Source organism: Melopsittacus undulatus, chromosome Z, assembly GCF_012275295.1.
Source record: "Melopsittacus undulatus isolate bMelUnd1 chromosome Z, bMelUnd1.mat.Z, whole genome shotgun sequence".
NCBI classification, from domain to species: domain Eukaryota; kingdom Metazoa; phylum Chordata; class Aves; order Psittaciformes; family Psittaculidae; genus Melopsittacus; species Melopsittacus undulatus.
This window is the reverse complement of record NC_047557.1, coordinates 44,575,490-44,591,432: the sequence shown is the minus strand read 5'-3', so window position 1 is coordinate 44,591,432 and position 15,943 is coordinate 44,575,490. Positions and strand designations below refer to the sequence as shown.

At 38.1% G+C, this 15,943-nt stretch overlaps 1 protein-coding gene across 5 annotated transcripts in view; it reads left to right on the top strand.

Annotated features, from left to right (window-relative positions):
• The window catches only part of CDC14B (cell division cycle 14B), a 51,420-nt gene that overhangs the window by 22,562 nt on the left and 12,915 nt on the right, over positions 1-15,943 (top strand). For 3 of the 5 annotated variants that reach the window (XM_031054249.2, XM_005154919.3, XM_013130557.3), the window contains exons 6-12: positions 4,290-4,356; positions 5,396-5,458; positions 6,406-6,493; positions 6,835-7,065; positions 9,416-9,554; positions 9,685-9,838; positions 10,538-10,638. In XM_031054249.2, coding sequence (XP_030910109.1) covers positions 4,290-4,356; positions 5,396-5,458; positions 6,406-6,493; positions 6,835-7,065; positions 9,416-9,554; positions 9,685-9,838; positions 10,538-10,638 — 843 coding nt within the window. Of the gene's footprint in view, positions 1-4,289; positions 4,357-5,395; positions 5,459-6,405; positions 6,494-6,834; positions 7,066-9,415; positions 9,555-9,684; positions 9,839-10,537; positions 10,639-13,158; positions 13,299-15,943 lie in introns of all 5 variants that reach the window. The other 2 variants (XM_031054251.2, XM_031054250.1) reach the window with 1 other exon arrangement.

Genomic DNA, 15,943 nt, shown 5'->3' with positions numbered 1-15,943 from the left:
CTGTGCTGCTCAGTGTAGCAAATGAAGTCCACAAGTTGTGCAGAGGAAAAACTTCTGTTCTTTACAACAAAAGTTTCTGAATGTCAGACTAATTTTCTATTGACTGACACAATATGCAGAAAAGAATGGCCAGAAAATTTTAGGAGGCAATTTAATTGTCTATATTGTTATGGGTTGATTAATTCAGTCCTTGCTTGTTTGTTTTCTAGTTGTCTTGCCAAGAGATGGGCTTTTGATGGTTTGAATTTCTATTGCTTCCCCCTGCCACCACCACAGTATAATGGTGTAGTAGCATCTCTCTTTATTTGCATACTTCCATCATCCCATTTTTCACTCTTAAATTCCATTTTTATATTCCCAGAAGAGCAAAGGTGGTGCTTAGGAATACAGTAAGGTTTTTTTTTTTCTAAATATCATAAAGGTGTGTGTGGGTGATGGAGATAGCTTTTCACTCAGGTCATATACCCTACCCCAATTTCTAGACTGTCACTTCAACAGCACTACTGAAAGAAACGCAGGAATGTGTTATCTAATAAGACTGCGAGCTGACTTCTGAAGACATGTCCAGCCTCTGGGATAAAGAATACTGTCTGCTGAAGCATCTGCGAACTGTACCATTTTCTTCAGTTTACCAGTGCAACTAAAACTGGTGTAAATAGAGCAATTCAGATTCTGTTAATGATGTTGGGGCTGGGCTCTGCTTCTTTAAGATCTCCATCTCTGTGAAAACCAGTACCTTCCCACAGAACAATAAAAAGTCAGTCAGGCAGTTGCCACTTAGGGTCATTATCAACAGGAAATCTTATGTTAGTAGGATGCAAAGTACATTTTTCACTTACACAATCACAGTGAGGTTGGAAGGAACCTCTGGACATCATCCAGTCCAACATCCCTGCCCAAGGAGGGCCATCTAGATGTAATTGTCTAGGAACACATCCAGATGATTCTTGAATATCTTCAAGGATGGAGACTTCACAGACTCTCAGGGCAACCCATTCCAGTGGTCAGTCACACCTGAGTGAAAAAAGAATCCTGATGTTCAGAGAGAACCTTCTGTGTTTCAGTTTGTGCCCATTGTCTTTGGTCCACTGGAAAGAGCTTGGCTCTGTCTTCTTTGCACCTTCCCTTCAGGTATTTATATACAATGAAAAGGTCCCTTCCTAAACCTTCTCTTCTCCAGGCTGAATAGTTCCAGCTCTCTCAGCTTTTCCTTCTATATAACATAGCTCAGTCCCTTAATTATTTTGTGGCCCTTTGCTAGACCCTCTCCAGTATGTCCATGGTTCTTTTGCACTGAATAGCCCAGAACTGGACACAGTACTCCAGGTGTGACCTCAGTAGTGCTAAAGAGAGGGGAAGGATCACCGGCCTTGACCTGCTGGCAGTGCTTTGCCTAATGCAGTCTGTTAGCATTCTTTATCATAGGTGACAGTGCTGACAGTGCTGACTCAGGTTGTTGGTGTCCCCCATAACCCTCAGGCCCTTTCTTCAAAGCTGTTTTCAGCTAGGCAGCCCCCAGCCTGTACTGGTGCCTGGGGCTGTTCCTTCCTGGATGCAGGACTTTATACTTTCTCCTTGTTGAACTTCATGAGGCTTCTATCAGCCCATTTCTCCAGCCTGTCAAGGCTCCTCTGGATGGCAGCACAACCCTTCCGTGTATCAGCCACTTCTCCCAGTTTCGTGTCATCGCCAAACTTGCTGAGGGAACTCTCTGCCCCTTCATCCAGATCATTAATGAAGCTGTTGAACAGAATCAAACACAGTATTGACCCCTGCTGTACACTGCTAGTTCCAAGCCTCAGATCAGAGTGTGTCACTGACCACCACACTTTGGGCACAGCCATTCAGTTTTCAATCCACGTGTCTGCTCAACCAGGTCCCATACCACTAGCTTGTCTGTGAAGATCTTAGGCAGACAATGTCAAAGGCCTCACTGAAGTTCACATAGACAATATTTACTGCTTCTTCTTTCATCTACCAGGCCAGTTATTTCATTGTAGAAGTTTATCAAATAGGTCAAGGGTGACTTTGCCTTGGTGAATCCATGCTGACTACTCCTTGTGATTTTTCTTGTCCTATATGTATCTGGAAATCGTTTCTAGGATTAGCAAGTCGATCACCTCTCTGGGGATTGCAATGGTGCTGACTAACCTCCAGTTCCCTGGGGATTCCTTCTTGTCCTTCTTGAAATTGAGAGTGACATTTGTTTTCCTCCAGTCTTCAGACATTTCCCCAGTTGCCATGATTGATCAGAGTGATTATTGGGAGTGACTTTGCAATGACATCAGCCATTGCTGATGCGCTCATGGGTGCATCCCATCAGGACCCATGGACCTAGATATGTCCCATTTATCAAACTATTGCCCAACCCGATCTTTTTCCACCAAAAGTACATCTTTGTTACTCGAGCCTTTCCCCCTTGTTTGTGAGATCTTGAATTCCTGAAGGCTGATCCTGCTTGTAAAGTCTGGGGCAAAGAAGATATTCAGTACCTCAGCCTTTTCCATGTCCTGTGTAATCAGGTCTCCCATCTCATTGAACAGTGGTGGCCCACATCTTCCCTAGTCTTCCTTTTGTCACTTATGTATGTATAGAATCTCTTCGTATTTTCTTTGACATCCCTGGACAGATTAAATTTCATTTAGGCAGTAATCTCATCCCTGGCTGTCAGACAGTGTCTCTGTATTACTCCCAGGTTACCTGTCCTTGCTTCCACCCTCTGTGTGTTCCTTTTTGTGTTTGAGTTTGCCCAGGAGTTGCTTGTTCATTCAGGTATGCTGATGTTTTTGCCTGTTTTATACTCATTGGAATAAGCTGCACTTAAGCTTGAGAGTGATCCTTGAATATTAACCAGCTTTCTTGGGCCCCTCTTCCCTCCAGGGTTTTATCCCATGAGACTTTTCCAAACAGATCCCCACAGGTCAAAATCTGCTCTCCTAAAGACCAGGATTGTCAGCTTGCTTTTTACCCTCCTCCCTGCCTTCTGGATCCTGAATTCCATCATTTATCTCATAGCAAGGCTGCCTTTGACTTTCAGATCCCCATGGAGCACCACATTGTTGGTGAGTGTGAGGTTCAGCAGAGCACTGTTCCTCACTGGGTTCTGTATCACTTGGAGGAGGAAATTATCACCAGTTCATTGCAGGAGCCTCCTGGATTGCTTATGTCCTGCTGTGTTGTCCCTCCAACAGATACTGGAGTGGCTGAAGTTCACCATGAGGACTGGGGCTTGTGAATGTGAGGCTGCTCCTGCCTGTCTGTAGAGGGCCTCATCCACTTGTTATTTCTGGTCGTTTGGCCTAACAGCCTTTACTTGTCCTCTCTTTTACCTGAATGGGTTCTGTTATTTCCTTCTCTTGATGATTTCCCCACCACCACCTCTCACACTGATTCATTAAGGATGAAAATAAATTTGTAGAGGCAGCCATACAGACTCTTCAGAAGTTTTTCCTCCTGTCAGTTGAAATTTGAACACAATATATTGGAAACATTAATGATTCTCTGCTGACGAGGGTTGTCTGGTCTCAAAAGAAGATGTTCTGCCAAGACGTAATATTCTTTGATGTAGACTGAGTTTAAATATATTTTGACTTGTAGCATTCCTGTGGAATGCTAATCCTTCAGTGCTTATGGAATCTAATAATGGTCACATATTAAGAACATGTCATTGTAGGATCAACAGAACTTAAATTGTTGGTGAGAAGAGAGTTTAACGAAAACCAGCTTCTCTTCATGATTGAGCGTTAACTATTTTACTCATGTTAAGGAAAGTCTTTTAATACACCTTACTAAATAAATATTATATTCTAAAACTGTCAAGATACAACTGTGTATCTTGACAGTTTTAGTAAAAATGTGCTTGCTATTATCATATTAAGACTTACTTTTTTGAAAGTGTGCTTCATAAGAAAATGTTCTAAGAGTGTTGTGTTAGAATATGATACAAATTTAGGCACTAGCTTTTGTATTGTCTGTTCTTTGTTGACATGAACACTGAAACATGTTGGTTTCAATGTTCATGTCAGAAATTGAACATGTCAGATTTACCAAAACTATTAACTGGAGTAACTTACTCTTGGATCATCTGTTAACATAAATTGCTTTATGTTTTGTTGTTATTGTAAGATGCAAGGTGAGGAAAATTAAGTAATCATTTTACATAATTATTTCACTATAATTGTAGCTATGTTGAAACAATTTTTAAAAGGTGTTTTAGAGAAGTATCTTCCATTGCTTTCACTTTCATTAAAATATAATAATTTAACTGTTTTGGTCATCATATCTTACAGGGATGCTTCATTTGGTATTTGCAGTTTTCATCTGACACTGCTAGACTGTTTTCATGCAATAAACAAGGTCAGTAAACCAACATTTTTTGTATTGCAAAAGGTCAGCTAGGCATTGCCCAGTAGAAGAAGGCAGCTTAGGAAACTACCATCCAATTAAAGCTGTGCGGTAGCAGCAGATTTTCTGATTGTTGCCTAGTTTATTATGCATTGTAACAAAACTTCTAGATACAGCATCCACAGAAATTGACTGATACCTTATGTAGCCAATTACTGACTTTAAAGAGGGACTCTTAAGTTTTATTTATGTAGTCTTCCAGGACAGTAAATCATGCCTCTAATCCCTAAGAGTCTTGTGATAAATTTTATTCCCTCTTCCCCCCCCCCCCCCATCTTACAGTTTAGGATTAATATAGCCTTTGAGAGTGGTTTTGAATTGGTTAGTGAATCAGTGCTAATGATTTCAAGTTTTGCTTTAGTAATACAAGTAGAACAACTGTTAGGAGTCAGGTGCTTATTTTACCACCAGTACAGTGGCAAAGTAACATATTGAAGGCCAGTGGAATTTAGATGCATTCTTTTTAGTCTGTATGAGTAGTGAAATGGGGAGTTCTGCAGGTCTCCACCCTACTACTGTCTTTTGTATTATGGGTATCTCTGCTGTATGCCTGCAAATAATTTAAAGTCCATGAAGAAACTAGCATTGTAGTGAGAGTGAATAGCATTCATGCACAAAAATATTTGTAATCCTTGAATGCAGACTTTAGAATCTATTAATAATTTCAATAGATATTTTTTGCCAATTATTTTTATCTTTTTTACTTTGTACAGATAGTAGTAATAAAAAGACACTGCTTCTGTAGTCTGGGATTTTGTAGTGGTTAGGTAAAACCAGAGAAGAGTGGATTTGCCTGTCAAACAATACTTAAAATTTTCAAGTCTGTTTTGTACCAAGACTGAGTTGATCTGTATTTTTTTCAAACATATGAAGAAATCTCTCTGAGAGAGTAGAAACGGTATTAAGGGGCTTTTCTGTAACCTGAAAGAATGATAAACTGTCTTCATGGAGAAGGTTTTGTCCTTTTTAAAAGCTGTATTCTGAATTTTAGGCTTTGCAATACGGTTTCCTGGATTTCAGTACTTTTGATGTAAATGAATATGAGCATTATGAAGTAAGTGTTCAGTATCAAGCTTTTGATTTGTTTGCTGTTACTAATATTAAGATCATTGTTCCTAATATGAGCAGGCTTTTTGTTTTTTGGGATTTTTTTTTGTAGTAGTATTATGTTCCATTTCTGTTTTGTCTCTTTAAACTTTGTTAAATAAAGGTGTGTTGTCAGAGAACATTAAAATTTGGATCTAAGCATAGTTGGCCTGAAAAATGGTGGGGAAACAGAAATCAAAATGGAAATAAACACTATTTTTCCCCCACAATTATTAAAGCCCTGGCTAATGTGGGTAAAAATTTGGCCACTTTTTAGAGGTCATGCATATTCTTGAGCAGTCTTGATGAAACACTTGAGAGCATAGTGGTCCAAGCCTAACCAAATTCTGGAGAACAATTAAAGTATGCATCTGTGAACACATGGCAAAGGTATAATAACCACACCCTTTGAGGTAAAGAAGAAAACAGGGCTGAGAAATTCTAAGCTTACGAAATTCACTTTGAGGCATGGGAAATTAATGTGACAATGAAGGGCTGCGATTCTTGACAGAATATGTGCAGTCTCTGAACTGCAAAGCTGCCAGTTATCTGAAAAGAGAAAATTAATGGTTCTTAGAAGCTTAAAAAAAAAATCATTATTTAAATTGTGAACAAAGATAAGTCCAAGGCTATACTTTAGAAACCTATAAAAATTAAAAAATTAGGAGTTTACCTTCATGAGAAGGCCATCAGTTGTGGTGTTCTAAAATTCTAATTTAGAAAGAGGAGAACACAGGCAAGAAAAGTGAGGTTGAGAGCATCTGGCATCCTCTCAATGGAAAAGAAAGCAGACAACTACCATAACTTCCCTTGGCAAAAGTTGTACAACAATTCTATCTAGCATGTATTTTGAAACAATAAGGAAAAGCCTGAAAATACAGGGATAATGATAAACCAAGCATTTTCTCTTGACAGAGAGCAGAAAATGGAGATTTTAACTGGATAATACCAAACAAATTCATTGCCTTCAGTGGACCTCATTCAAGAAGTAAAATTGAAAATGGTATGCTCAAAAAAGGAGGTGGGGGACAAAAGCCCACTGCTTTCTTAGTTGATTGTTATCAGTAAGACCAAGCTTTTAAAATTGTTCCTCAAACAATTGTTTTTTTCCTTGGCTCTTTTTCTTTTATAAGAACCCTGGCAATAAAATTTTAATGCTTGGTTTAATTGTATCTGACGTGGGTCATTATGTTAAAATTCCATTTTCAAATAGTCTCTTTCTTTATACTGAACATGATTTCTATTTTTAAAGTGTTTTCATCTCTTGTTGCTGAGTCTTTGTTTATTTCTGCAGTTTAAGCCTTACTCTTCCTTTTTTTTTTTTCCCTTTCTTTTTTTAAATAGGCTATCCCCACCATGCTCCAGAGGCTTATTTCCCATACTTCAGGAAACATAAGGTCACCACTATAGTACGCCTCAACAAAAAAATGTATGATGCCAAACGATTTACAGATGCTGGATTTAAGCATTTTGACCTCTTCTTTGCTGATGGAAGCACGCCTAGTGATACTATAGTTAAAACCTTTCTAAATATTTGTGAAAATGCTGAAGGTGTTGTAGCTGTTCATTGCAAAGGTATAGTGTAAAAACTGTTTATATAACAAGCGATGCTTTATAGTTCCTGAGGTATTTTGCGCTGTAATTCCTTTAACTTTTTAACAGGTCTGCCAGTCTACAGCTTTTCCATACAAATTCTTTCTGTGCTTACATGCTGCACTTCATCTTCTAATGTCTTATAAGTTCCTGAAAAAATTTTGCAGATGTGTCCAAATATGAGTCTGGGGAAAGTGAGCTTGCCAATGTCAACAGCTCTTTCTACTAGAAACCATTTGCACTTTCAAAAGATGCTTTTGAGCCGGAATTTGAAGTCCTGACAGGGTTTATAAATCTCTCTGAAAATACACATTTAAATATACAAGTCATAAACTTTTGAAAATATCAGTCCAGTTTTTTGAGGATATTCCTCATCAAGTGTGAGAGTTCTTCCAGGCACGGAAGTCTTTATCTCTCTGAAACCCTTTATACTGGCTACACTGAGCATGCTCTGAGTACCTGTTCTTCCAGAGTTTGACTGGCAAGGAAAAGCCATGCAGAGCATGCCCATTGCAGCTAGAGCAAAGATACAGTTTTCTGTGGTTCTAGAGGAACTATGTTTCGCTTCCCACACCATCTTTGATTGTCACGACGTTCTTGCTCCACAAACTTTGCCTAACCAGCATAGGCACTAATACTGTGGTTGAAGTAGCAAGGCCTTTTTTTAACCTATTTGCCTGGGACCTGCAAAGATTGTGTTTTTGTACTTGGATCTGCCATCCGTTTGCTGCATGTTTAACATGATTATGCAGTGAAGTGAATGAACTGGTAAAAACAGCATCCTGACTGCTGGGAAACAATTGCACATTCTTATTCTTCACAGAGGTAATAAATTTGGGCACACTGCTTAGTTGATTACACCTGAATATTGAGTATCAGTGATATAAGTGCTTTGTTTTCATTCAAATTAAGATATTCCTTGATATGTACAATGTTAATGGTGTCTGAACTACCTTATTTCCCTCAACCTGCTCTTAACTCTCGAGGAAGACTAGAATACTGTAGCCAGTTCTTAAAGCTGGGCAAGGCATGGAAAGTGCTGTGAGGTTGTCTTGGCTGTTGGGCTATACTTTTACACTGGGCTACAAGATTTTATGCTGGTGTTGAACAGTTTATTGTCAAATGAGAGAAGCTGATGTGTGGCTTGACATTTACAGGAAGTGGTCAAGAAGAGACACTTAGATGGAGCTGTCCTTCTTTCCCTCTCATATATCCCAAGATAGAGCTGTGTTGAGGGCCATTACAAAGAAGTTCCTCATTCTGGAGTACTTTTTGCCTGTGTCTGCTATTACCCAGTTCTCCTCATTGCAAAATTGGTGTGTTTTGGGAACTGAAGTAAGAGATTAATTAGAAATAGGTGGGAAGAGCAGCTGGTTTCAGTTTCAATTTGCAATTAGGTGCTTTGAGAATTTTGGAAAAAAAGCCAGCTGTTTTATCCCATGCATAAAAGCTTTCTCATACCTGTATAAATATCAATAGCTAAATGTATAAATAAGGACAGGCCTACAGATTTTGTAAAGTCACTGGTTTTGGAAGATTACCTCACTCAAAACACATGTGAACGATGTGTTAGTAACCTTGTATACGTGTCCTGGGTTCAGCAGTAGCAGTCTTTTTTTTCTCCTTCTTGGTAGCTGGTGCAGTGCTGTGTTTTGACTTTCAGGCTGAGAACAGTTGCTGATAGCAAGTATGTTTTGAGTTACTGCTCAAATGTTTGGTTTTGTCCAAGGCCTTTTCTGAGCTCATGCTCTGCCAGGGAAGGAAGGGAGGCCGGGAGGAAGGAGAGACAGGACACCTGACCCAGGCTAGCCAAAGAGGTATTCCATACCATAGCACATCATACCCAGGATGTAACCAAGAAACCCGGAAGGGCTGGGAGCTCTGGGGGGATGGAGGAGGTATCAGTCAGTGCTCGGTCAGGCAGGGTGGGGTGAGTTATGGGTCGGTGGCTGGTGAGGTGTTGTATTCTCTTCACTTGTTGTTTGCTTTATCATTATTATTTGTTGTAGTAGCAGTAGTGATTTGTGTTATGCCTTAGCTATTAAACTGTGCTTATCTCAATCTGTGGGGGCTACATCTTTGGATTCTCCTTCCTAACTCTCCGGGAGTTGGAGGAGCAAGGGGGGGGAGTGAGTAACGAGCTGTGCGGACTTGGTTTAAACCACGACAATACGGAAAAAAAAATCAAAAGGTAAGTTACACTTTTGATCAGTAACAGTTTAATATAATTGTTTAAATAAACTAGGCAAATCCAAGTAACAATGTATGTAGCTACAGCAGATTCCATATGAAGATGGGTATATGAAAGAAGCCATTCTTTTGTCTTACACAGCTGGTCTTGGGCGAACTGGTACACTTATTGCCTGTTATATTATGAAGCATTATCGGATGACAGCTGCTGAAACTATTGCCTGGATTAGAATAAATAGACCTGGTTCAGTGATTGGACCACAACAACATTTCCTTATGGCGTAAGTAGATTAACTATAAATTATTTTAAAAATAAATGTAGATGCCTTTTTCTTCTTACTTTATTGAACACTTAATAATCTTTGGTATTAATTTCATGTGTTTTGGGCTTTTTTTTCCATGTTATGATAGCAAACAGGCAGAACTTTGGACAGAAGGAGATATTTTCCGTGCAAAGTTGAAAGGAAACCGTAAAATTGCTGTAACAAGAATTCTGTCAGGAGTAGATGATATTTCAATTAATGACATGAGAAACAGGCGAACCATCCAAAAGGACATTGAACTGGTAACCATCGAATGTGCTCTTGTGAAAGTTGTAACTGCTGTTGAGAATCTCTCAGGTTCTGAACAAACCTTTGGGTACACTAAAACTAGGTTAATTAGATTCTTTTTCTGTTTGCCCTTTTTTTATCAAGGGCACTACACAGGTGAAGTAGGAGCATTCTTATTGTACTTCAGTAATTAGGTAAATATCAGAACAAAAAAAGTGCTCAAAATTTGTAACCAAGCAACTGCTTTTTTTTTTTCTTTTTATTAACTTATTAGATGTGGTTAAAGGAAAGGGATGAAAGGTTTTCTGGTCTTTTAAGGTTCTAAGTAATTTCAGCTCTTATAATACCTTCTGAAACTGTGTTTAAAAAATGGTATTGTTCTTTTAAAAAGGCATTGAAGGAGGTAAATGCTGTACTTGAGTGAAGATTCTTCAGCATCTAAGCAAAGATTTGATAATACATTTCTACTTTTAAAAGTACACAACATTCTGATGCATGTAATTCATGATACCAGTTAATGGTTTACAGCTTTAAAACAGGAAACAGAACAAACAGGAATGTATTTATGCCAGTGAATATCCTTTGATTTTATGCTGGCAAACTGTCCTGTTGTGATAATTCTAACTTTAAGATTTAAGATAAGTTTCATTGTTAAATGTCTAAATGTCTATATCTTAATCTTGTTTTATCCCTTCCCCCCTCCACTGATCTAGTACAGTGATGAAGATGAAACAAACTGTGTAACACAAGGTGATAAGCTGCGTGCTCTGAAAAGCAGAAGGCAGTCAAAAGCTCCAACTGCATCTCCGCTAACGTAAGTTTCTGAATGTATAAATCCAGAAATACTTTTATACTTTTCTTTATCAATATTTCCCTTTGCCCCAAAAGTTTGCTGCCCGGGCTGCTTTTACAAATCTAAAGCATGGATTCACTGTTTCTCTGAAGGCTTAATGAGCACTAAAGGTGCAGGAGAACTTGGTTAAAGAACTACGTTACTCAATTTCTAGTTTTCTATGTGTTTTTTTTTATTCCAGTAGTCTGTGCTTTACAAGCTCACGCTGTATATCTGAATGCTTTGCTCTTAGTTTAACCACAAACATTTTCTTCTTTCCTGTGGGAGTGTAAAAATGGGAATGTGACTGCGTGGTGGTTTGACTGGCTGAAGTAAGGTGCACATTGTTTTTTTGGAGTAAAATCAGCTATGTGAGAAGAGTTGGAAGACTAAGCTTTGTTTCATTTCCTCTTCCTTGGAGAGCAACTTTCCCTGAATCCTATGGGCCTTGGGATAGTAGCTGCTGTATCTGGGAGGAAGAGACAAGCACTATTTCAGTAAACACATTCAAAAGGAGTGCTTTTTTGTCAGGGAACCTGAGATACTAGCCTTTATTTTAGATGAGTACTGAAACACCACCTGTAAAAGAAGGTTCATAGTCACCTTTGCATCTGCTTGTAGCATTTGTAGCTTTTAGCATCTGTAGATAGAAAAACTGTCTATCTACCCTTAAGTAAACTATAGGAGAGTTCAAGACTTGGAAGACTATTTGGATCTCATTTGGTTGCTAGGAATGGAATGGGGACCCCTGGCTGTCAGACTTCTGCAAGCAACCAGAGTCACAGACCAAAGGCAACTTGGCTTTTGTTGTGCTTTCAGTATGGGATGCTGCTGCTAGCTGCTGGCCTTTTTTTTGTTTTTGTTTTGTCTTCTTTTTTATGAAGACCAGCCAGTGTCATAAGACTTTTAGAAAAAAATGTGAGATGTATGTAGTAAGAATGTGCTGAAGGTAAAGGAATGTATCTTTGGAAACTCTCACACATTGCTGTGTATGACTAATGCTTTTGTTTTAAAAGATTCTCTTTTGTTCATACTCATCATTTACACAAACAATCATATAAGAACCAACAGATTCAGAGCGAAGCTTGTACCCAGCTGACATTACAAAAAGTCAAAACACATCACCTCAGCTACCTCGAATAGCTCAATGAAAAACAGCTACCTTGCACATTAGTTTCTAAGGCACTTAGTGTTTTAGTTTCCCCTTCATAATATTTTTTCATAAAAGCCACTTTTAAGTCATGCAATAAAGATTGTGAAAGATGTCATTTATCTATGTTCCATAGAATGGATGTAGACTGTATGGTAATCTGTTCAGAGACATTGTCCTAATATGCAGACAGCCTATCAGCTATTAAAAAATTATTCCATTCATAAAGCATTCTGCAACATGATTGCTCTAATTAAAACTAGTTAATTTTTACTTCTGTACAATTAAAATAATTGATCTAGGGCTTATAGTTGTTTTTTATAGTGTACATTGTGGCATGGGGAGTTGAATTTCTAAAAACAGCAAATTTTCTGTTCCTTCATGTTATTTATATGATGTGCAGCTTACACTGAAATAATGTGGTGAAAAATGAATATATAACTTCTTAGATTCTTTGTGTTACTATTATTAAACCGAAATATCACTAGGAATATTTAGCTGCCCTACATGAGTCTTTGTATTCAAAGAGGTGTCAGTCTTCTTCCAATTAAAGTGACTGTTAAAAATAATTAATCTTGCAGTGAAATTGATTAATTTTATCTAAGCAAAGAAAAAGGAGCTTCTAAATCCTCTATGTAGTTTTATTTCACAGAAGAGGAAAAGTAATGAAAGAAAAGAGCAGCAGAAGCTGGGACAATTACAGCCTTTGAGAGCCAGAGGTGCTACTTTTGTACAAGTAACAAGGGATCTGTGTATAATGCTTCTTAATGTTTCTTGAACTTGGTTGTTCTCTTTCTGTGTGCTTTAATGAATGGATACTTTCTAATTAGCAGTATTCTGCACCTTTTGCACCTTTGGCAAAGGATTCCAAAGTAGCTTTTGCTACTTCGAACACAGGAAGGTAATATAGCCCTTCATCTGGGAGTTTACATAAGTTGCTTGCTCCTGCAAACTCATGTGGCTCTGATCTGTTTTAGTATTACAACATATGATGATGAAGTAGGTTGTATGAATATAGTCTGATCAAGCTGCGTAAGAGGTGGCAGCAAGAGATGAGAGATTTACTGCTCCAGCATATGCTTACTTTCAAAAGAGCAATGCAGATTTTCTTTGGAATAAATGACTTCAGTGAGGATTTCAGAAAATTTGCTTTGATTCTAGCAACACACGGATACTACATTTGGCAATTTATGATTACATGAATTGTTACAGTCATAGAAAGTAAGAAAATGCTTGGCAAAGGTTATAGAGCAGTATGCTTTTCAAGAGCTTGAAACAAGCCTAAATGCAGCAATAGCTTTTGCTTTTGAATTTTTGTTCATCTTTTCCTCCCCCTCCAACCCCTTTTTTAGATGGCTCCTAGCTATGCTGGTATCTACACTGTGTAGCATTGTCATCTGGTGGATTATATGTGGCTCCCTCCTGCCCAGCCTACTATTCTGTCTAGATGGTTTAAGAAAATAGTAACCATCACCTGAGAGAGAGCCACTGTGTAAGTGTCCCATTCCATTTCTCTACAATAGCTCACGCTTTGTGTCTAGTGTGTCTCATAAATGCATGTTTTCATATCATGTTTCTTACTGGCTTTGTTGCAAGAGTAATTTCATTGCGCTGGCTTTGTGGTATTTTTGTATGTATTATTTCTAATAATTGAGTGGTTTTTATGGCTGGCTTGCAATACAAAAAGCTGAAGAGTTTTTATAATTAGGATAACTTATAATTTTGAAGCCTTTCTTCTGTGCATGCTCCTGCAAATAAGCAAAACTATATAAGCAAAATTGTATTTGTAAAAAGGAAAAAGTACTGCTTTAAAATATGATTCTACCCTTTGCATATTGCAGATGAAGATGTTAGCTCCAGTTTTACTTTGAAATTCATGAACTTGCAAGGTGGGCTAGGTTCTCAAAGGATGGTTTTACTCACATGAAATGACAGGAATCAGAATTAGTTAGAAATGTCAGTAGGTCTTTGTTTTTTACTAAGAGACTATAGTAGTATATGCCATAAGAAGCAGTAACATGGGACTTCTTTTTTCCTTTTTAGTGTAACAGAAGATGAGGCAGGTTGCAGTATTAGGTCAAGGCTGACTTGTTTACCCAGCCAATCTGGTTTCATCTTCTTATGTTCACAAATAGCTTTTTATAAAAGATCTTTATGAAACTACTTAAACCCCTTCTTTCTGTTACCTGGATTCAGGAGCTGAGTAAAGCATTAAAAACACATTAGTTCCTTGACTAAAGTTTTCACTCTTTCTCCAGTCCACTTTTGTCAGTGTGGCTGCATTGATTGCTGTGCCTTCCTTCCACTTATAAAGTGCCATGTTTTCATCAAGCAACAGCTTCCACCTTTTGGCTGAACAAAACTTCAGCAGCACACAGAACTGCCAGGAAACCCAAACAGGAATTTTTTTGCTTGCTGCAGTGTTTCTCTGGAGCTGCTCCATCACCACCACTCTCAAAGCGAAATGATTACTTTGGGTGAATGCTTAAGCCTTTAGTGTCTCAGATTAAAAACAGGTCAGAAAAGTATTTTACATCAGAGTACTAAGTAAAAGAAGACACTGTCTCTTGGCAGAACATTTTGAGAATTTCTGACCTTCTTACCTTTAGCTTACAACTTTTTGTTTGCACTTTTAAAAAGCATGGGACTCCTTCTAAAGTAAGTGACATAATAACTAAAGAATGAGAACTGGGAGTTGTGGACAAGTTAGGTACACCATCAACTAAAGATCACTTCAGGTTTGTTGGGTTTTTTTCATTGATACTTTGTCAAAGAACAGACTTAAATGAGGGACTTCCTCACAAAGTTTTGCACCAAGTGTATCACTTTTTCTTGTCTCAGTGTTTTCCAGAGTCAGATCTCTGATTTCTAAACTCAGATTAAAAAGCTAAACTTAAAACATGGGTTAAAAAAAATGAAACCATCTGCCCTGTGGTTTTTTTTTTTGTACCGTAAGATCAATTCCACTCAACTGTCATCCTTTCTTTCTCTTTTCTGTATTCTGTCTAAAAACTTCCTTGCTACAGGGAAAGAGAAAAGATTGATGTTGGTAAATATGAGACAAGAAATTGGGTTATTGGTGCTGCTGCCTCATCTCCAGGATTGACAATTATGCAATGTTGGTTAATGTCCAGGCAAAGAAAATGCTTAAGCTTTTCTTAAAAGCTAGGCTAACATTATCTCTCTCATGCAGGTAGTGTCCCTTGTGTTTTAGGAGGATTCATCAAACAGGATCATGAATCAGCTTGGGCTGGCTTGGGAGTCCCTGTGGTTGGAGCCCTGTAGAACAAAGATTATCAATCACTTGTTGCCTATTGATGACTTAGAAGAGTGGTAGAGGCTGTTTTCCTATTTTCCTAAATTCAGGTCTATTTTCCAAAAAAATCATGAGATGATGAAAGAGAAAGCAATATTGCGTTTGATAGACCTCATGAAACAGGTAGTCTTGGCAAGAAAAAGTGCCTATTGCAGGACAGAGAATACATGCTCCTGTGTAGCCTTTCTTTCCCTAATCCTTCTGCAGGATACTGTAATCAGTTTTCTTTAAAAAAAAACTTGCTGTGTGGATTGATTTCCTCCAAGATGTATTATCTTGATGACATTTCAAGTTTTGTGGATTTTTTTCTTGGGTTGTGGGGTTTGGGGCTTTTGTGTCCTGATGGTGTACTTGTCTCCACACCCTGCTTTGAGTTAGATGGTGAAAAAAGTAGTGAAGTATTTAAAAGTTGGTGCTAGTGATCCAAACACTGTTCCATTTAAGTAGGCTTTGATTTGTTTAAAGGCTAATGTATTAGCTTGAATAAATAAGTAGTGTATAAACTAATCTGGTGTTTGGTGAGTATATTAGGTTCAGAACTACCAAGTAATGCTTCCATTACAGGTTAATTGGAGATGAAAAATTCTTATATGTATTTAGTAGTGTGGCTATTACAGCATCCTGTAGTCTGTGTTCCGTAAATGTTCTGCCATTTTTAAAAGTAAAATAAACAATCTGTTAGAAAAACTTTGTGTACTTTAGATGCACCTTCTGCTGGTGTTTCTGGAAGTTCATCATTATTATGTACAGCATGACATGGTCTTTAACATGAACAGTTACAAAGCAGCAAGGCAAGTGTCCTGAGGATTCTACCTTTCTCT